This window comes from Bombina bombina, chromosome 7 (assembly GCF_027579735.1).
Source record: "Bombina bombina isolate aBomBom1 chromosome 7, aBomBom1.pri, whole genome shotgun sequence".
Taxonomy (NCBI): Eukaryota; Metazoa; Chordata; class Amphibia; order Anura; family Bombinatoridae; genus Bombina; species Bombina bombina.
The window spans coordinates 400,444,017-400,467,317 of NC_069505.1; the positions used below are offsets into that span (position 1 = coordinate 400,444,017).

The window sequence follows — 23,301 nt, forward strand, 5'->3', positions numbered from 1 at the left end:
CCTGGAGATGTTCACGCGGCTCTGAGCATCCTGTCAACTCCTGAAACACCTTCAAAGACCCAAAGGAATGTGGCAAGTATAAAAGATACTGTTATGGAACTGGTATGCACTTACTTATTGACTTTAATAACCATGGGTTTGGACCAGACAAGCCTATGGTTATGGGTCTGGACTGAATCCTGTTTAGCCTTTCCTAGAAGAAGCCAACATACTACTAAGGCTTCATCTGTAGGCCATAAGCCAATGTTTGTATTTTCTGTTCATTAAGCATATAACTGTTGTTGAGTTGCTGTGATTGTGTGTTCTTTGTTTTAGATAGCTATAAGTCACTGAAGCAAAACGCTCACAAATATTACTTTTGGCTGTAACCAGCTCTAAATAATATTAAAGTAGGTAAAGCCTACAGCCCTATTGCAAGGTCACTCTCTACGGCTTACGCTCATTGTAAAATGTGATTATTCTGCTAGATGTAGGGAGACAAACCTCCTCTGATATGATTTAAATGTGGAGGCATGGGTTTCCGGCCTTGGCTGCCTAGTTTAGTCGCTCTGGGATCCTCTATCCTTGATGTGGGTGGAGCAGGTCGGAGACGCAGGCATTAATACCACACAATTGCCTAACTTATCTGCCAAATTTTTCTATATTGCTTGTTATTATTTTTGTAATGTTGTAGAAATGAAAGCAAGAATTATGATAAGAAATATTTGAAAAACTTGCAATGCCTGTTATATAGATATTTTACAAATGGTTATATAGCGATGATTGACCCTAAGCAAGTACCCGGCTTGTTTATCTGCCTCGATTGTACTTGTTCTAGCATTTGTTACTGTTTAATAATATTTTCTTTTTTTTTTATCATACGTTTTGTTTTCCCTTTACTCTCTTAACCTAAGACCATCATTCCCTGAGCTTTTTATCGGTATCAGGGTACCAGGATATGACATATACCTTCCAACTCTTTATACCCCCTCCTTTTCTTTTCTTCTCCCTATTCCCTTGCCCTTTCTATCCCTATCCATACCCTCCAACCACTCCAGTCAGTCTCCCGGCAGGACCCGAATCAAATACCTCAGCCTGCCCACCCCCTACACAGAAAACAAAACACTTGTTGTCACTAACAACTAGCTTTTTGCATTTATTATGAACACGTTAACAATAGCTAGTCAAAATGTGAAGGGGTTTCTCTCGGCAGAAAAACGTTCCATAGCTTTCTATGATTTCCATTAAAAAGAACATAGACTTCATTATGATTCAGGAAACCCATTTTAAAAAACGTAACAAACCTACACTAGCTACCCGATATTATGATAGACATTTTTTTAGCTCTGGACCAAATAGAAAAAATGGGGTATGCATCTCTGTTAGGAGAAATGTTCCTTTTGAACTTTTGCAGAAATACTCAGATTTGGAAGGTAGACTTCTGATTCTTGTTGGGCTGTGCTACGGCCGCCCGATCACTATAGCCAATATATACGCCCCTAACAGACCTACACCCTCCTTTTTTAGGTCTGTAACTAATAAATTAATGGCCATCTCCAAAGGCCCGGTTATATTGGACGGCGATTTTAATTTTACAATGACCCCTGCCCTAGATAACTCAAAGGGAACATCATATCTCAGCAGCAACATGCGAAAAACAAACTGTGCAATGCTACACTCCATCTCATTATTTGACACTTGGAGGATAGCCCACCCTACACAAAAATACCATGTTTTTCTCACACCCCAAACATACATACTCACGCCTAGATTACTTAATGTGTGACCAATCACTCCTTACCGACCTGACGCAATCTCGCATTCTTCACACACCCTGGTCAGACCGCAGCATGGTATTATCCACCTTCTATTGGTCTACCAGACCTAAGAAAACCTCAAATTGGAGACTAAATGATTCCCTTCTAACAAACCCAGAAATTCTAGAGGACCTGACTAAGGCGACGGACAAATATTTTTTGATAAATAGACCTGATGACACATCTGCCATGAATAATTGGGAGGCGTACAAATGTTACATTAGGGGATATCTAATCAAACACGCTGCTAAAATACGAAAATTAAAATCTGCTCAATTTTCCCTTCTTACTTCCAACCTTCACCAAGCAGATGTTGCTCACAAAACTGACCCGACCTCAGCTCAAAAACTCTCCAATCTGTCCCTAGCAAGAGATAACCTTAATAAATATTTGACTCTAAATGCGCACTTAAGGGCACTCACTTCTAAAGCTAAATTCTACTCCGAAAGTAATAAAGCTGGCCGCCTCCTAGCCAGATCGCTTAAAAAAAAGAGATTCAACTCCTTTATTAGATCTATCATGCACCCCTCAGGGAACCTGGTGAGCAAAAATGAAGATATAGCTAACTCCTTTGTTTCTTATTATTCAAAATAATAATAATTCCCAAGAAAAACTTAGCAACATTGATAACTATCTAAAAACACTGGAGACATCAGAACTTTCGGAAGAGGACAGACAATCCCTTGATTCCCCTATAACACTTCAAGAAATAGCACTCACCATTAAAGCCCTCCCTAATGGCAAGTCCCTTGGTCCAGACGGTCTAACAGCCAAATTCTTCCAACTGCTACATAACCAATTGGGCCCGCCACTAAACACGCTGTATACCTCAATAGACAAAGGAGAAACTTTCTCCCAACCCCTGCTAGAAGCCCTTATAACGGTCATACCGAAATCAGACAAGCCACCCGACCAACCAAGTAGTTATTGCCCCATTTCTCTCTTAAATATAGACATAAAAATGTATGCAAAAATACTCGCTAATCGCTTGAACAATATTCTACCGAATTTAATAAACCCAGACCAGGTTGGATTTGTCAGAGGCAGAGAGGCTAAAGATAACACAATTAGAGTATTACATTCCTTACAGACCGGATATGAAGACAAAGTCCCTCTCACCCTTTTATCGACAGATGCCGAGAAGGCTTTTGACAGGGTAAACTGGCATTTTATGTGGGGGGCCCTGTCAAAGTTTGGCTTTTCCCCTACTTTTAAATCTCGGATCCAGGCCCTATACTCCAAACCTCACGCAAGAGTTTAGATTAATGGTACAGCTTCCCAATTCTTATCCATAACGAACGGAACCCGACAAGGCTGCCCGTTGTCACCATTACTGTTTGCCATTACAATTGAGACCCTGGCCATAAAGATTAGAGAAAACCCTGAAATAATCGGAATACAATATAAACATATAAATAAAAAATGCCTGTTGTTCGCAGATGACGTGATCTTCACACTTCAATCCCCGTCCACGTCTCTTCCGGCTTTGATCCATACATTGGACGAATATGGACGAGTATCTGATTTCTCCATTAATATGGAGAAGTCCGGAATATTGGTGCTAAATGTGCCTACTCAGGATGTAGAATTCATTAGAACCCACACAAGATTTAGTTTGAATAACAAACTTAAATACTTAGGTCTCTTACTCCCTAGCACCCATCAAGAGCTTTTTCTATGTAACTATGCCAATCTCCAGTGATCAGTGCAGGCCCTCCTCGAAAGCTGGCACAAACAAAATCATTTGTACTGGATGGGAAGAGTTAATGCAATTAAGATGATGATCATTCCAAAATACCTTTACCTTTTCCAAACTCTACCAATGGCACTCCCCACTTCTTATCTTCAAACCCAACAAAGAATGATTAACTCCTTTATTTGGTCCTACGAAAAACCTAGGGTCCCCCAAGACACTTTATTTCTCACCAAAGAAGATGATGGACTGAATGTCTCTCATCTCCTGAACAACTATAAAGCCGCACATCTAACTAGAGTGCTCTCCTGGACCCGCCACAATCCCTCGCCCCCATGGGTACAAATTGAATGTACCTTGCTGAAAATTACATCCATGAGAGATCTCCCATGGCTCCCTAGGCCTTACCGACCACCTCAAGCACATAAAAACTGCTATGTTAAGACCACTTGAAACATTTGGGACCAATTACTTAAACATAACAAAGGGATATCCACCCCTATCTCCCCTCTAACCCCTTTACTAGGTAATCAGATATTCTTCCGACAACCATTCTTTGCTCAGTCAACCACAGCGACACACATGCAGAATCTGCCTATTTACACTCTATTAGATTCAGGAACACTCAAGGACAGAGCAGAACTAATCAACGAATTAGGTCCACCCTTTCACAACTGTTACTCATATTTCCAGATCTGGCATGCACTTTATAATAGTACGCATAAACTAAATATCCTCAGATCATTAACAATGTTTGAACGGCTTTGCTCCAAACCTGAAATCCAGAAAAAAATTCTCTCAATATGCTACAAATTGCTCAGAGGGGCTTTTCCCCTACAGAGATCTTCCTTTCTGAGGAAATGGAACACAGAAATACATGGTGATATTACAGATGATGAGTGGAGATCATGCTTTAAGGCAGGGGTGTCCAAACTTTGCTCTCCAGAGGTTTTGGAACTACATTTCCCATGATGCTCAGCCAGCATTTTATCTAGATGAGCATCATGGGAAATGTAGTTCCAAAACCTCTCGAGAGCAAAGTTTGGACACCCCTGCTTTAAGGCTACCCACTCGGCATCTTCTTCATTACTCATGGCAGAAATAAACTATAAAATAATCTCTTGCTGGTATTTGACACCACTACGACTCCGATATATCTTTCCTACGGCATCTTCTGCTTGCTGGAGACGTTGTGGAGGCACGGGCACTATGACTCACATATGGTGGGATTGCCCCTCTATCTATGACTTCTGGAACAGAGTTGAATCCAGCATAAATAAAATTCTAGGCTCAAACATAACACTATGTCCTAAACGTATTCTTCTTAATCTTCTCCCGACACTCCACTGTATGTACCGCACAAAATTACTCCAGATTATGCTGACTGGTGCTAAAAGACTAATACCAAGACTGTGGAAATCCCAAACAATCCCGTCACACACTACTTGGATATCAGAGGTTAAACACATCCTGGTTTTGGAAAAACAGTGCTATTGCTTTTCTGGTAAACAAGATTTCTTTACAGATATGTACTTTATTTGGGAACAGGGAATTTCTGAACTAACCACCAATATCCCTGTCCCTCTTGACTTATAATTATCTGAGGCAAACTGTCACTACCTCTTTGCAAATATATTCTTTCCAAGAGCCACGACTAACTTAACCTATATCCTCATAATTAGCCACATGACACATGCAATTAAGCAAACTTAAGCAACCCAGTAGGAGGTTTATACTCGTATATCACCCTTCCCTACCCTTCCCTTCTCTCCCTCTCTCCTCCTTAATACTTCTTTCTTTTTACTTTTTAATACATAATGTATGAACCAACTCTTCAATTTATATTTGTTATTACCTTCAAAAAATGTTTAAAAACCTTGGGTAAGACGATATTATTTATTTATGTTGTATTACAATCATACTTATTGACGTTATTCTCTAATTACGAACTGGCTTACTCAATTGTCAATGTATGCAACTTTGTGAACCCAATAAAAAACTTTTTGAATAAAAAAAAAAAAACCTGGTAAAATCAATAACCCAACAAGCACACTGTACCTATCATGCCCATATGCAAATCCATTAGAGAGACAAATACATATATTTCTATGGCGCACAACAGGTTTACGTGTCACATGTTAGCATCAATAAACATTATCAAAAAGAATCATCATACAGATCCTTCAACCTGCAATATTGTTGCTAAACCCCAGAAATTGCCATTTTGTTAGTGTTAAATCCCTTCATTTTAATTAAGATTAACAAGTGTTGTTGCTATCCCTTTAATACCTGAATTATGAAATTTAAATCTTTATATTAACTACAAGATTTCTTCTCCTTTAAGTAAATGTTATCAGTGGTGTATGGATTTATTTTTGACTGAGAATAAATACATCTAAGATAGAAGCTCTCATTATGCTAATGTGTGTCTACTCTCTAGCCAATCATCAGTGTTGATATTCCAGCCTCTTTAGATACCCAGTTGTCTTGTGTGTTTCAATTTGGTCACTGCCCTGCACAACCTGCACTTCCCCCTCTCACTCTCTGGTTTGGGTTACAGGAGCTGGTGAGTCAGGCAAGAGCACCATCGTAAAACAGATGAAGTGAGTATAACTGGTCTGCCCCCAAATAATTCACATTTCCTACACTGCTCCCCCTATACCCAACACTTTTACTGCTCCCCCCACACCCAACTCTTATACTGCTCCCCCCACACCCAACTCTTACACTGCTCCCCCTACACCCAACTCTTATACTGCGCCCCCCACACCCAACTCTTACACTGCTTCCCCGACACCCAACTCTTATACTGCTCCCCCCACATCCAACTCTTACACTGCCCCCCCACACCCAACTCTTATACTGCTCCCCCACGTCCAACTCTTACACTGCTTCCCACACACAACTCTTACACTGCTCCCCCCCACATCCAACTCGTACACTGCTCCCCCTACACCCAACTCTTTCACTGCTCCCTCCATACACAACTTCTACACTGCTCCCCACACCAAACATTTACACTGCTCCCCCCACACCCAACTCCTACACTGCTCCCCCCACACCCAACTCTTACTCTGCTCCCATCAAACCCAACTCTTACACTGCTCCCCCCACATCCAACTCTTACACTGCCCCCCACACACCCAACCCTTACACTGCTCCCATCAAACCCAACTCTTACACTGCTCCCCCCACATCCAATTCTTACACTGCCCCCCCACACTCAACTCTTACACTGCTTCCTCCACACCCAACTCTTACACTGCTCCCCACACCCAACTCTTACACTGCTCCCCCCCATCCAACTCTTACACTGCTCTCCCTACACCCAACTCTTATACTGCTCCCCCCACACCCAACTCTTATACTGCTCCCCCCACACCCAACACTTACACTGCTCCCCCCCCACATCCAACTCTTACCGTGCTCCCCCTACACCCAACTCTTATATTGCTCCCCCTACACCCAACTCTTACACTCCTCCCACTTAACCCAACTCTTACACTGCTCCCCCTACACCCAACTCTTATACTGCTCTTCCCACACCCAACTCTTACACTGCTCACCCCATATCCAACTCTTACACTGCTCCCCTACACCCAACTCTTATACTGCTCCCCCACACCCAACTCTTACACTCCTCCCACCTAAACCAACTCTTACACTGCTCCCCCTACACCCAACTCTTATACTGCTCCCCCCACACCCAACTCTTACACTGCTCCCACCTAACCCAACTCCTACACTGCTCCCCAAACACCAACTGTTACACTGCTCTCCCCACAGCCAACTCTTACACTGCTCCCCCCACCCTCAACTTTTACACTGCTCCCCCTACACCCAACTCTTACACCGCTCCCCCAACACTTAACTCTTATACTGCTCCCCCACACCCAACTCTTATACTGCTCCCACCTAACCCAACTCATACACTGCTTCCTACACCCAACTCTTACACTGATACCACACCCAACTCTTATACTGCTCCCCCACACATCCAACTCTTACACTGCTCGCCCCCTACACCCAACTCTTACACTGCTCCTCCGCACTAAACTCTTACACTGCTCCTCCCACACACAACTCTTACACTGCTCCCCACACCCAACTCTTAAACTGCTCCAACCACACAACTCTTACACTAATTTCCAACACCCATCTCTTACACTGCCCACCACACCAACTCTTACACTGCTCCCCACACCCAACTCTTATACTGCTCCCCCACACATCCAACTTTTACACTGCTCCCCCCACACCCAACTCTTATACTGCTCCCCCACGTCCAACTCTTACACTGCTCCCCACACACAACTCTTACACTGCTCCCCCCCACATCCAACTCGTACACTGCTCCCCCTACACCCAACTCTTTCACTGCTCCCTCCATACACAACCTCTACACTGCTCCCCACACCAAACATTTACACTGCTCCCCCCACACCCAACTCCTACACTGCTCCCCCCACACCCAACTCTTACACTGCTCCCATCAAACCCAACTCTTACACTGCTCCCCCCACATCCAACTCTTACACTGCCCCGCACACACCCAACTCTTACACTGCTCCCATCAAACCCAACTCTTACACTGCTCCCCCCACATCCAACTCTTACACTGCCCCCCCCACACTCAACTCTTACACTGCTTCCCCCACACCCAACTCTTACACTGCTCCCCACACCCAACTCTTACACTGCTCCCCCCATCCAACTCTTACACTGCTCTCCCTACACCCAACTCTTATACTGCTCCCCCCACACCCAACTCTTACACTGCTTCCCAGACACCCAACTCTTATACTGCTCCCCCCACACCCATCTCTTATACTGCTCCCCCCACGTCCAACACTTACACTGCTCCCCACACACAACTCTTACACTGTTCCCCCCAAAAACCAAATCTTACCGTGCTCCCCCTACACCCAACTCTTATATTGCTCCCCCTACACCCAACTCTTACACTCCTCCCACTTAACCCAACTCTTACAATGCTCCCCCTACACCCAACTCTTATACTGCTCTTCCCACACCCAACTCTTACACTGCTCACCCCATATCCAACTCTTACACTGCTCCCCTATACCCAACTCTTATACTGCTCCCCCACACCCAACTCTTACACTCCTCCCACCTAACCCAACTCTTACACTGCTCCCCCTACACCCAACTCTTATACTGCTCCCCCCACACCCAACTCTTACACTGCTCCCACCTAACCCAACTCCTACACTGCTCCCCAAACACCAACTGTTACACTGCTCTCCCCACAGCCAACTCTTACACTGCTCCCCCCACCCTCAACTCTTACACTGCTCCCCCTACACCCAACTCTTACACCGCTCCCCCAACACTTAACTCTTATACTGCTCCTCCACACCCAACTCTTACACTGCTCCCACCTAACCCAACTCATACACTACTTCCTACACCCAACTCTTACACTGATACCACACCCAACTCTTACACTAATACCACACCCAACTCTTACACTGCTCCCCCCCCTACACCCAACTCTTACACTGCTCCTCCCCACTAAACTCTTACACTGCTCCTCCCACACACAACTCTTACACTGCTCCCCACACCCAACTCTTAAACTGCTCCAACCACACAACTCTTACACTACTTTCCCACTCCCATCTCTTACACTGCCCACCACACCAACTCTTACACTGCTCCCTACACCCAACTCTTTCACTGCTCCCTCCATACACAAGTTCTTAACTGTTCCCCACACCAAACATTTACACTGCTCCCCCCACACCCAACTCCTACACTGCTCCCCCCCACACCCAACTCTTACACTGCTCCCATCAAACCCAACTCTTACACTGCTCCCCCCACATCCAACTCTTACACTGCTCCCCCACACCCAACTCTTACACTGCTCCCATCAAACTCAACTCTTACACTGCTCCCCCCACATCCAACTCTTACACTGCTCCCCCCCACACCCAACTCTTACACTGCTCCCCACACCCAACTCTTACACTGCTCCTCCCATCCAACTCTTACACTGCTCTCCATGCCCAACTCTTACAAAGCTCCATCCCACACCCAACTCTTACACTGCTCCCCACACCCAACTCTTACCGTGCTCCCCACACCCAACTCTTACACTGCTCCCCACACCAACTCTTACAATGCTCCCACCACACCCAACTCTTACACTGCTCCCCCCACACCCAACTCTTACACTGCTCCCGCAACACACATCTCTTATACTGCTCCCCTCAACACCAACTGTTACACTGCTCTCCCCACAGCCAACTCTTACACTGCTCCCCCCACACACAACTCTTACACTGCTCCCCCACAACCCAACTCTTATGCTGTTACCACATCCAACTTTTACACTACTTCTCCCCACTAAACTCTTACACTGCTCCCACCCCACTCAACTGTTTTACTGTTCTCCCCCAAAACCCAACTCTTACACCGCTCCTCCCCACACCCAACTCTTACACTGCTTCCTCCACACCCAACTCCTACACTGCTCCCACCACACCACCTCTTACACTGCTCCCCCCGCACCTGTCTTTTACACTGCCCCCCACACCCATCTCTTACACTGCTCCCCCCTGCACTCAACTCTTACGCTGCTCCCAAACACCCAAATCTTTCCTCCCTATACCCAACTCTTACACTGTTCCTCCCACACCCATTTGTTACACTGCTCCCCCACACCCAATTCTTAGACTGCTCCCCAAATCCAACACTTACACTGCTCCCCCAAACCGAACTCTTACACGACTCCCACCACACCCAGCTCTTACACTGCTCCCCCCACACCCAACACTTACACTGCTCCCTACACCCAACGCTTACACTGCTCCCCACACCCAACTCTTACACTGCTCCCCACACCAAACTCTTACACTGCTCCCCCCACATCCAACTCCTTCACTGCTCCCCAAACCCAACTCTCACACTATTCCTCCCACACCCAACACTTACACTGCTCCCCACACCCAACTCTTACACTGCTCCCCACACCAAACTCTTACACTGCTCCCCCCACATCCAACTCCCACACTGCTCCCCACACCCAACTCTTACACTGCTCCCACCAAACCCTACTCTTACACTGCTCCCACCAAACCCAACTCTTACACTGATACCACATCAAACTCTTACACTGCTCCTCCCCACTAAACTCTTACACTGCTCTCACCACACCCAACACTTAAACTGCTCCCACCAAACCCAACTCTTAAACTGCTCCCACCAAACCCAAGTCTTACACTGCTCCCAACAAACCTAACTCTTACACTGCTCCCCCCACAACCAATTCTTACACTGCTCCCCCCCACACCCAACTCTTACACTGTTCCCCACACACCCAACTCTTAAACTGCTCCCCCCACACCCAACTCTTTTACTGCCCCCCCACACCCAACACTTACACATTGCTCCTGCCAAACCTAACTCTTACACTGCTCCCCACACCCATCTCTTACACTGCTCCCACCACACCCAACTCTTGCAAAGCTCCCACCACACCCAACTCTTACACTGCTCCCCCCCCAAAACCAACTCTTTCACTGCTCCCCACACCAATCTCTTACACTGCTCCCACCACACCCAACTCTTACAATGCTTCCACCACACCCAACTCTTACACTGCTCACCCCCCACACCCAACTCTTATACTGCTCCCCCCACACCCATCTCTTACACTGCTCCCCCGACACCAACTGTTACACTGTTCTTCACACAGCCAACTCCTACACTGCTCCTCCCCACTAAACTCTTACACTGCTCCCACCACACCCAACACTTAAACTGCTCCCACCACACCCAACTCTTACACTGCTCCCCCCCACACCCATCTCTTACACTGCTCCTCACACCCATCTCTTACACTGCTCCCACCACACCCTACTCTTACAATGCTCCCACCACAACCAACTCTTTCACTGCTCCCTCCATACACAACTTCTACACTGCTCCCCACACCAAACATTTACACTGCTCCCCCCACACCCAACTCCTACACTGCTCCCCCCACACCCAACTCTTACACTGCTCCCATCAAACCCAACTCTTACACTGCTCCCCCCACATCCAACTCTTACATTGCCCCCCCCACATCCAACTCTTACCGTGCTCCCCCTACACCCAACTCTTATATTGCTCCCCCTACACCCAACTCCTCCCACTTAACCCAACTCTGACACTGCTCCCCCTACACCCAACTCTTATACTGCTCTTCCCACACCCAACTCTTACACTGCTCACCCCATATCCAACTCTTACACTGCTCCCCTACACCCAACTCTTATACTGCTCCCCCACACCCAACTCTTACACTCCTTCCACCTAACCCAACTCTTACACTGCCCCCCCCTACACCCAACTCTTATACTGCTCCCCCCACACCCAACTCTTACACTGCTCCCACCTAACCCAACTCCTACACTGCTCCCCAAACACCAACTGTTACACTGCTCTCCCCACAGCCAACTCTTACACTGCTCCCCCCACCCTCAACTCTTACACTGCTCCCCCTACACCCAACTCTTAAACTGCTCCCCCAACACTTAACTCTTATACTGCTCCCCCACACCCAACTCTTACACTGCTCCCACCTAACCCAACTCATACACTGCTTCCTACACCCAACTCTTACACTGATACCACACCCAACTCTTATACTGCTCCCCCACACATCCAACTCTTACACTGCTCCCCCCCCCTACACCCAACTCTTACACTGCTCCTCCCCACTAAACTCTTACACTGCTCCTCCCACACACAACTCTTACACTGCTCCCCACACCCAACTCTTAAACTGCTCCAACCACACAACTCTTACACTACTTTCCAACACCCATCTCTTACACTGCCCACCACACCAACTCTTACACTGCTCCCTACACCCAACTCTTATACTGCTCCCCCACACATCCAACTCTTACACTGCTCCCCCCACACCCAACTCTTATACTGCTCCCCCACGTCCAACTCTTACACTGCTCCCCACACACAACTCTTACACTGCTCCCCCCCACATCCAACTCGTACACTGCTCCCCCTACACCCAACTCTTTCACTGCTCCCTCCATACACAACTTCTACACTGCTCCCCACACCAAACATTTACACTGCTCCCCCCCACCCAACTCTTATACTGCTCCCCCACGTCCAACTCTTACACTGCTCCCCACACACAACTCTTACACTGCTCCACCCCCACATCCAACTCTTACACTGCTCCCCACACCCAACTCTTAAACTGCTCCAACCACACAACTCTTACACTACTTTCCAACACCCATCTCTTACACTGCCCACCACACCAACTCTTACACTGCTCCCTACACCCAACTCTTATACTGATCCCCCACACATTCAACTCTTACACTGCTCCCCCCACACCCAACTCTTATACTGCTCCCCCACGTCCAACTCTTACACTGCTCCCCACACACAACTCTTACACTGCTCCCCCCCACATCCAACTCGTACACTGCTCCCCCTACACCCAACTCTTTCACTGCTCCCTCCATACACAACTTCTACACTGCTCCCCACACCAAACATTTACACTGCTCCCCCCACACCCAACTCCTACACTGCTCCCCCCACACCCAACTCTTACACTGCTCCCATCAAACCCAACTCTTACACTGCTCCCCCCACATCCAACTCTTACACTGCCCCCCACACGCCCAACTCTTACACTGCTCCCATCAAACCCAACTCTTACACTGCTCCCCCCACATCCAACTCTTACACTGCCCCCCCACACTCAACTCTTACACTGCTTCCCCCACACCCAACTCTTACAATGCTCCCCACACCCAACTCTTACACTGATCCCCCCCCATCCAACTCTTACACTGCTCTCCCTACACCCAACCCTTATACTGCTCCCCCCACACCCAACTCTTACACTGCTTCCCAGACACCCAACTCTTATACTGCTCCCCCCACACCCATCTCTTATACTGCTCCCCCCACGTCCAACACTTACACTGCTCCCCACACACAACTCTTACACTGCTTCCCCCCACATCCAACTCTTACCGTGCTCCCCCTACACCAAACTCTTATATTGCTCCCCCTACACCCAACTCTTACACTCCTCCCACTTAACCCAACTCTTACACTGCTCCCCCTACACCCAACTCTTATACTGCTCTTCCCACACCCAACTCTTACACTGCTCACCCCATATCCAACTCTTACACTGCTCCCCTACACCCAACTCTTATACTGCTCCCCCACACCCAACTCTTACATTCCTCCCACCTAACCCAACTCTTACACTGCTCCCCCTACACCCAACTCTTATACTGCTCCCCCCACACCCAACTCTTACACTGCTCCCACCTAACCCAACTCCTACACTGCTCCCCAAAAACCAACTGTTACACTGCTCTCCCCACAGCCAACTCTTACACTGCTCCCCCCACCCTCAACTCTTACACTGCTCCCCCACATCCAACTCTTACACTGCTCCCACCTAACCCAACTCATACACTGCTTCCTACACCCAACTCTTACACTGATACCACACCCAACTCTTACACTAATACCACACCCAACTCTTACACTGCTCCCCCCCTACACCCAACTCTTACACTGCTCCTCCCCACTAAACTCTTACACTGCTCCTCCCACACACAACTCTTACACTGCTCCCCACACCCAACTCTTAAACTGCTCCAACCACACAACTCTTACACTACTTTCCCACTCCCATCTCTTACACTGCCCACCACACCAACTCTTACACTGCTCCCTACACCCAACTCTTTCACTGCTCCCTCCATACACAAGTTCTACACTGTTCCCCACACCAAACATTTACACTGCTCCCCCCCACACCCAACTCCTACACTGCTCCCCCCACACCCAACTCTTACACTGCTCCCATCAAACCCAACTCTTACACTGCTCCCCCCACATCCAACTCTTACACTGCTCCCCCACACCCAACTCTTACACTGCTCCCATCAAACCCAACTCTTACACTGCTCCCCCCACATCCAACTCTTACACTGCTCCCCCCACACCCAACTCTTACACTGCTCCCCACACCCAACTCTTACACTGCTCCTCCCATCCAACTCTTACACTGCTCTCCATGCCCAACTCTTACAAAGCTCCATCCCACACCCAACTCTTACACTGCTCCCCACACCCAACTCTTACCATGCTCCCCACACCCAACTCTTACACTGCTCCCCACACCAACTCTTACAATGCTCCCACCACACCCAACTCTTACACTGCTCCCCCCACACCCAACTCTTACACTACTCCCGCAACACACATCTCTTATACTGCTCCCCTCAACACCAACTGTTACACTGCTCTCCCCACAGCCAACTCTTACACTGCTCCCCCCACACACAACTCTTACACTGCTCCCCCACAACCCAACTCTTACGCTGTTACCACATCCAACTTTTACACTACTTCTCCCCACTAAACTCTTACACTGCTCCCACCCCACCCAACTGTTTTACTGTTCTCCCCCAAAACCCAACTCTTACACCGCTTCTCCCCACACCCAACTCTTACACTGCTTCCTCCACACCCAACTCCTACACTGCTCCCGCCACACCACCTCTTACACTGCTCCCCCCGCACCTGTCTTTTACACTGCTCCACCACACCCAACTCTTAGACTGCTCCAACCACACCCATCTTTTACACTGCTCCCACCACACCCAACTCTTTCACTGCTCCCACCATGACCAAATCTTTCCTCCCCATACATAACTCTTATGCTGCCCCCCACACCCATCGCTTACACTGCTCCCCCCTGCACTCAACTCTTACACTGCTCCCAAACACCCAAATCTTTCCTCCCTATACCCAACTCTTACACTGTTCCTCCCACACCCATCTGTTACACTGCCCCCCCCACACCCAATTCTTACACTGCTCCCCAAATCCAACACTTACACTGCTCCCCCAAACCGAACTCTTACACGACTCCCACCACACCCAGCTCTTACACTGCTCCCCCCACACCCAACACTTACACTGCTCCCTACACCCAACGCTTACACTGCTCCCCACACCCAACTCTTACACTGCTCCCCACACCAAACTCTTACACTGCTCCCCCCACATCCAACTCCTTCACTGCTCCCCAAACCCAACTCTTACACTATTCCTCCCACACCCAACACTTACTGTCATGAGCGCTTCCGTTCATCGCCGTGTCGCCGCGGCTCCCGGAACTCCTCTGTGTCTCTGACGTCATGTTGCTTAGCAACATGACGCTTTCTCTCACACCCCTCTGATGACGGTTACGCTCCTGCCCTTTAAATCTCGGCGGGAGATCTGAATCTGGGCCCGTTTGTTTGTTTCCCTGGATTGTGAGTACCATATCAGTTTTATTCTTCTGTGTACCGACTTCTGCCTGCCTGACCAAGCCTCTTGCCTAATCCCTACTTGCTGATATTTGGACATTGACTTCTGCCTGCCTGACCTTGCCTGTAGCTATTACCCTTTTGCTGACACTTGGATGCCGACTTCTGCTTGCCTGACCCTGTCTTTTGCCTATACCTTTTGCTGATATTTGGATGCCGACTTCTGCCTGCCTGACCTTGCTTTGGCCTTTACCTTTAAACCTATTCTTTGTTAAACAAGACCTGCTTAAAGGGACATTTTACTTTTACAAGCTGCAAAAGAGAACTTTGCCTTTCTGTTTGTTATACACCTGCTTAAAAGGGACATTTACTTTTACAAGCTGCAAAAGAGAACTTTGCCTTTCTGTTTGTTATACACCTGCTTAAAAGGGACATTTACTTTTACAAGCTGCAAAAGAGAACTTTGCCTTTCTGTTTGTTATAAACCTGCTTAAAGGGACATTATACTTTTACAAGCTGCAAAAGAGAACTTTGCCTTTCTGTTTGTTATACACCTGCTTAAAAGGGACATTTACTTTTACAAGCTGCAAAAGAGAACTTTGCCTTTCTGTTTGTTATAAACCTGCTTAAAGGGACATTATACTTTTACAAGCTGCAAAAGAGAACTTTTCCTTTGTTTTACAAGCCTGCTAAAGAGGACCTTTTTCAGAAGCTTCAAAGTAAGAGCATTTCCTTTTTGTTCTTTGTACTACTTAAAGGGACGTTTTATCCTTTGTGGCTTTCCTGCATTCTGGAACAATATTCATTTTTGTTATCTTCTAATCTGCTTCCTGAGTGGGTCACGTCCTGGATATTTCTCAGTGTGCTAGCGTGTGCTTTCAATTCACGCTAGCAGTTGGGTTACATCCCGGATTGATTCCAGAGCGGCTGACATTACAAACGGGACATAAAAATGGACCCCACTGAATTATCTATGGCCGTGGCTCACCAGGGACAGCTCTTGGGTTCTCATGCCACTCACTTGCAGTCTCTGGACACTAAACTTGATCAAATTACTGCTCTATTACAAAATTTGGTTGCTACCGCACCTCCCAATCCTAATCCCAATCCAAATCCGATTGAGGCATTACCTCCTCCGATTCCTAACAATCAGTCTCAGGTACAACTAAGTCCCAGGATTCCTCTTCCGGATAAATATGATGGGAATCCTGAAGAATGTAGAGGCTTTTTGAATCAATGCCGTCTTCATTTCCGAAATAGCCCTACTCTCTTTGCTACTGCCTCTTCTAGAATCACGTTTCTTATTTCCTTAATGAAAGGAAAAGCCTTGGCTTGGGTGTCACCTTTGCTAGAAAAGAATGATCCTATACTGTTGGATGTTGATACATTTCTATCTACATTCTCAAACGTATTCGATAAACCTGGAAGGTCATCCGCTGCTGAAGCAACTCTCCTGGATTTACGTCAAGGAAATCAACCAGTCTCTCAATATGCAATTGAGTTCCGCACCCTTGCCTCTGAAACCACTTGGAATCAGGGAGCACTCAGAGCCGCTTTCCGTAAAGGACTTTCTGAGCGTCTCAAGGATGAATTGGTGTATCGTGAACTTCCAGAGTCCTTAGAAGCCTTAATAAATCTCTGTATCTGTCTCGACGCCAGGTTTCGTGAACGCCAACAAGAAAAGGATAGAACACAGAGGACTGCCACTCGAACTCCTTTTCGTTTAGCTCCTCGTTTTTCTAGTCCAGTCACTCCAGCCTCTCCTACTACTGATCAGGCTGAACCCATGGAAGTAGGAAGTATAAAATTAACTGAGACTGAACGCTTAAGAAGACGGACTCTTGGCTTATGTCTGTACTGTGGCCTTAAAGGACATTTATTAAGGGATTGTCCTACTAGGCCAGTAAAAGCCAGGGCTTAACTCTAGTCCAGGGAACTGAGTTAAGCCAAAATAGTGGTCATTCCCTATACAAGAAACTCTTTGTTCCAGTAACTCTTCTAATTGGACAAAAGAAGATCTATACCCAAGCCCTAATTGATTCTGGTGCTGGAGGTGTGTTCATTGACTCTACATTTGTTTCTACTCATTCTATACCCTTACTAAAGAAGGAGTATTCCATTTCAGTCTCTACGGTCAGTGGAGATCCTTTGGGTTCTGGATACATTCAGTTTTCTACTCAACCCTTAATCCTCACCGTAGGAATACTTCATTCTGAGACAATTTGTTTCGATGTCATTCCCACTCCGCAATTTCCCATTATCTTGGGATTACCCTGGCTCCAGATTCACAATCCCATTTTTTCTTGGACTTTCGGTGAACTCACTTCCTGGGGATCTACATGCCAGACTAAATGTCTTCAAGAGATTACTAAGTTACCACTCACTATTGCTCTCACAGTTGAAACTCCGGAATCCTTACCTATGCATTACCATGACTTTGTGGATGTCTTCTCCAAAAAAGAAGCGGAACGTCTTCCTCCTCATCGCCCTTTTGATTGTCCCATTGACCTCCTTCCTGGGGCTGCCTATCCTCGAGGCAAAACATATCCACTTTCTAAACCAGAAAACATGGCTCTGGAAGAATATATAAAAGACAATCTGGCTAGAGGATTTATTCGACCCTCCTCTTCCCCTGTAGGGGCTGGTTTCTTTTTTGTGGGAAAAAAGGATGGCGGATTAAGACCCTGTATTGATTATCGTGGATTGAATCAGATTACCATCAAGAACAGTTATCCTCTGCCCCTTATTCCTGAACTTTTTACTTATCTTCAGGGAGCCACCATTTTCACCAAACTCGACCTACGTGGTGCATACAACTTGATCCGTATACGCAAAGGAGATGAGTGGAAGACTGCCTTTAACACTCGATTTGGGCATTATGAATATTTGGTCATGCCCTTTGGGCTATGCAATGCTCCGGCGGTTTTCCAGCATTTTGTAAATGAGATCTTTCGTGATTTTTTGAATATTTTTGTTATCATATACCTGGACGACATCTTAATTTTTTCTCAGAACCACCAAGATCATGTGCACCACGTCAAGAAAGTACTTCAACGTCTAAGAGAATTCCATCTGTTTGCTAAACTGGAGAAATGTTCTTTCCATCAAAAAATCATACCCTTTCTGGGTTATGTAATATCGGCATCTGGATTCGAAATGGACCCTACTAAACTTTCTGCCATTTTGGATTGGCCTAGACCTGATTCTTTGAAGGCTTTACAACGTTTCCTAGGCTTCGCCAATTATTACAGAAAGTTCATCAAGAATTTTGCTACTATTACTTCTCCTCTTACTTCTCTCACAAGAAAAGGACAAAACTGTAAAGTATGGCCGTCTGAGGCTATAGAAGCTTTTGAATCTCTCAAAGAAGCTTTTTCCTCAGCTCCTATCCTTCGTCATCCAAATCCTGAGTTTCAATTTATTCTGGAGGTGGATGCTTCCTCTGTTGCTGCTGGAGCGGTTCTGTCTCAACGAATACCAGAGACTGGAAGGATTCATCCTGTTGCTTTTTTCTCTAAAAAATTCACTCCTTCCGAATTTAACTATGACGTAGGGAATAAAGAGTTGCTTGCCATCAAGATGGCATTGGATGAATGGAGACATTGGCTGGAAGGTACTTCTTTGCCATTTACTATACTTACTGATCATAAGAACCTTCTGTATCTCCAAACAGCCAAACGACTAAATTCCAGGCAAGCACGCTGGTCCTTATTCTTCTCTCGGTTTCACTATAATTTGTCTTACATACCTGGTTCAAAAAATATTAAAGCAGACGCACTTTCCAGACAATTTCAAGATACCCCAGTTCCTGAGTCTGGTACCATTCTCCAACCTCATGAAGTCATTGCCCAGTTAACAACTTCTTGGTTACAAGAATTACAGTCCGCTCAAGAGCGTCTTCCTTTGTCCTGTAAACCTCCCAATGGTTTACTCTTTGTTCCTGAACGCCTTCGTTCCAAGATTTTATTTTGGGCTCATGATAGTCCCCTTTCTGGACATCCTGGCATCAGTATTACCACTCGAAACCTCAAACAACATGTCTGGTGGCCTACACTCTCTCAAGATGTGAAGGATTACGTCTCAGTATGCACACAATGTGCCATGAACAAAACTCCACGCCAACTTCCTTCAGGATTACTCCAACCATTGCCTATACCTCACCAGCCTTGGACTCATGTATCCATGGACTTTATTACCGATCTTCCCTTGTCCACTGGGAACAATACTATCTGGGTGGTGGTCGACAGGTTCACTAAGACGGCTCATTTTGTACCCTTGCCAGGATTACCATCTGCCAAAAGACTCTCTGAACTTTTTATTCTACATATTGTAAGAATCCATGGATTTCCTCTTGATATTGTTTCAGATAGAGGGGTACAATTCGTTTCTCGATTTTGGAGGTCACTTTGTAAACATTTTGGTACTACTATATCTCTCTCTACTTCTCACCACCCACAATCGAATGGTCAGACTGAAAGAGTAAACCAGTGTCTTGAAACATATCTTAGACATTATGTGGATCATTATCATTCTAACTGGACTTCTTACCTTCCTTTGGCTGAATTGGCCCATAATGCCCGGTACAATTCCTCCCTTCAGACTTCTCCTTTTCATGCAGCTTACGGATATCAGCCTAGGACGTTCCCTTTGCATACTTCCTCCACAGTGAATCCTGCTTCTGATCTTACAGCCCGAAGATTAACTCGACATTGGCAGAAGATACATCGTATTCTTTCTGTAACTTCTAGACGTTACAAGTTCTTTTCGGATCTTCGACGGAAAAAGGCTCCCAAATATCGCCCTGGTGATAAAGTTTGGATTTCCTCTCGATTTCTTCGCCTGAAACAACCTTCTAACAAATTGGGACCACGATATGTGGGTCCTTTCCGAATACTGGGTCAGGTATGTTCCACTGCTTATCGGGTAGCTTTACCCAAGTCTCTCAAAGTCCATCCGGTATTCCATGTTTCTCTTTTAAAACCTGTGATGATTAACAGGTATTCTAAGCCTTTTTCTAAACCTCCACCGTTATTGGTGCATGGACATCCTGAGTTTGAGATCAGCCATATTCTAGATTCCAAATTGCGGGGCAAGAAATTGTATTATCTCATTCATTGGAAGGGTTATCCAGTCACGGAACGTTCTTGGGAACCTGCTCATCAAGTAAATGCTCCAATATTGGTCAAGACCTTCCACAAGACTCATCCTGATAGACCTGGTCCTGTCCCCCGGAGGGGCCCTTGAGGAGGGGGTGCTGTCATGAGCGCTTCCGTTCATCGCCGTGTCGCCGCGGCTCCCGGAACTCCTCTGTGTCTCTGACGTCATGTTGCTTAGCAACATGACGCTTTCTCTCACACCCCTCTGATGACGGTTACGCTCCTGCCCTTTAAATCTCGGCGGGAGATCTGAATCTGGGCCCGTTTGTTTGTTTCCCTGGATTGTGAGTACCATATCAGTTTTATTCTTCTGTGTACCGACTTCTGCCTGCCTGACCAAGCCTCTTGCCTAATCCCTACTTGCTGATATTTGGACATTGACTTCTGCCTGCCTGACCTTGCCTGTAGCTATTACCCTTTTGCTGACACTTGGATGCCGACTTCTGCTTGCCTGACCCTGTCTTTTGCCTATACCTTTTGCTGATATTTGGATGCCGACTTCTGCCTGCCTGACCTTGCTTTGGCCTTTACCTTTAAACCTATTCTTTGTTAAACAAGACCTGCTTAAAGGGACATTTTACTTTTACAAGCTGCAAAAGAGAACTTTGCCTTTCTGTTTGTTATACACCTGCTTAAAAGGGACATTTACTTTTACAAGCTGCAAAAGAGAACTTTGCCTTTCTGTTTGTTATACACCTGCTTAAAAGGGACATTTACTTTTACAAGCTGCAAAAGAGAACTTTGCCTTTCTGTTTGTTATAAACCTGCTTAAAGGGACATTATACTTTTACAAGCTGCAAAAGAGAACTTTGCCTTTCTGTTTGTTATACACCTGCTTAAAAGGGACATTTACTTTTACAAGCTGCAAAAGAGAACTTTGCCTTTCTGTTTGTTATAAACCTGCTTAAAGGGACATTATACTTTTACAAGCTGCAAAAGAGAACTTTTCCTTTGTTTTACAAGCCTGCTAAAGAGGACCTTTTTCAGAAGCTTCAAAGTAAGAGCATTTCCTTTTTGTTCTTTGTACTACTTAAAGGGACGTTTTATCCTTTGTGGCTTTCCTGCATTCTGGAACAATATTCATTTTTGTTATCTTCTAATCTGCTTCCTGAGTGGGTCACGTCCTGGATATTTCTCAGTGTGCTAGCGTGTGCTTTCAATTCACGCTAGCAGTTGGGTTACATCCCGGATTGATTCCAGAGCGGCTGACACTTACACTGCTCCCCACACCCAACTCTTACACTGCTCCCCACACCAAACTCTTACACTGCTCCCCCCACATCCACCTCCTACACTGCTCCCCACACCCAACTCTTACACTGCTCCCACCAAACCCTACTCTTACACTGCTCCCACCAAACCCAACTCTTACACTGATACCACATCAAACTCTTACACTGCTCCTCCCCACTAAACTCTTACACTGCTCCCACCACACCCAACACTTAAACTGCTCCCACCAAACCCAACTCTTAAACTGCTCCCACCAAACCCAAGTCTTACACTGCTCCCAACAAACCTAACTCTTACACTGCTCCCCCCACAACCAATTCTTACACTGCTCCCCCCCCACACCCAACTCTTACACTGTTCCCCACACACCCAACTCTTAAACTGCTCCCCCCACACCCAACTCTTTTACTGCCCCCCCACACCCAACACTTACACACTGCTCCTGCCAAACCTAACTCTTACACTGCTCCCCACACCCATCTCTTAAACTGCTTCCACCACACCCAACTCTTACAATGCTCCCACCAAACCCAACTCTTACACTGCTCCCCCCCCCCACACCCAACTCTTTCACTGCTCCCCACACCCATCTCTTACACTGCTCCCACCACACCCAACTCTTACAATGCTTCCACCACACCCAACTCTTACACTGCTCACCCCCACACCCAACTCTTATACTGCTCCCCCCACACCCATCTCTTACACTGCTCCCCCGACACCAACTGTTACACTGTTCTCCACACAGCCAACTCCTACACTGCTCCCACCACACCCAACACTTAAACTGCTCCCACCAAACCCAACTCTTAAACTGCTCCCACCACACCCAACTCTTACACTGCTCCCCCCACACCCAACTCTTACACTGCTCCTCACACCCATCTCTTACACTGCTCCCACCACACCCTACTCTTACAATGCTCCCACCACACCCAACTCTTACACTGCTCCCCACACCCATCTCTTACACTGCTCCCACCACACCTACAAAAGGGAAGCATCTACAATGCTCCCACCACACCCAACTCTTACACTGCTTGCCCCAACACCCATCTCTTACACTGCTCCCACCACACCCAACT

At 46.6% G+C, this 23,301-nt stretch overlaps 1 protein-coding gene across 1 annotated transcript in view; it reads left to right on the plus strand.

Moving 5' to 3' along the window:
- GNAT1 (G protein subunit alpha transducin 1) overlaps positions 1-23,301 on the plus strand; it is a 61,406-nt gene that overhangs the window by 15,264 nt on the left and 22,841 nt on the right. The window contains exon 2 of the mRNA XM_053689035.1: positions 6,050-6,092. Within this exon, the coding sequence (XP_053545010.1) occupies positions 6,050-6,092 (43 nt within the window). The remainder of the gene's footprint in view (positions 1-6,049; positions 6,093-23,301) is intronic.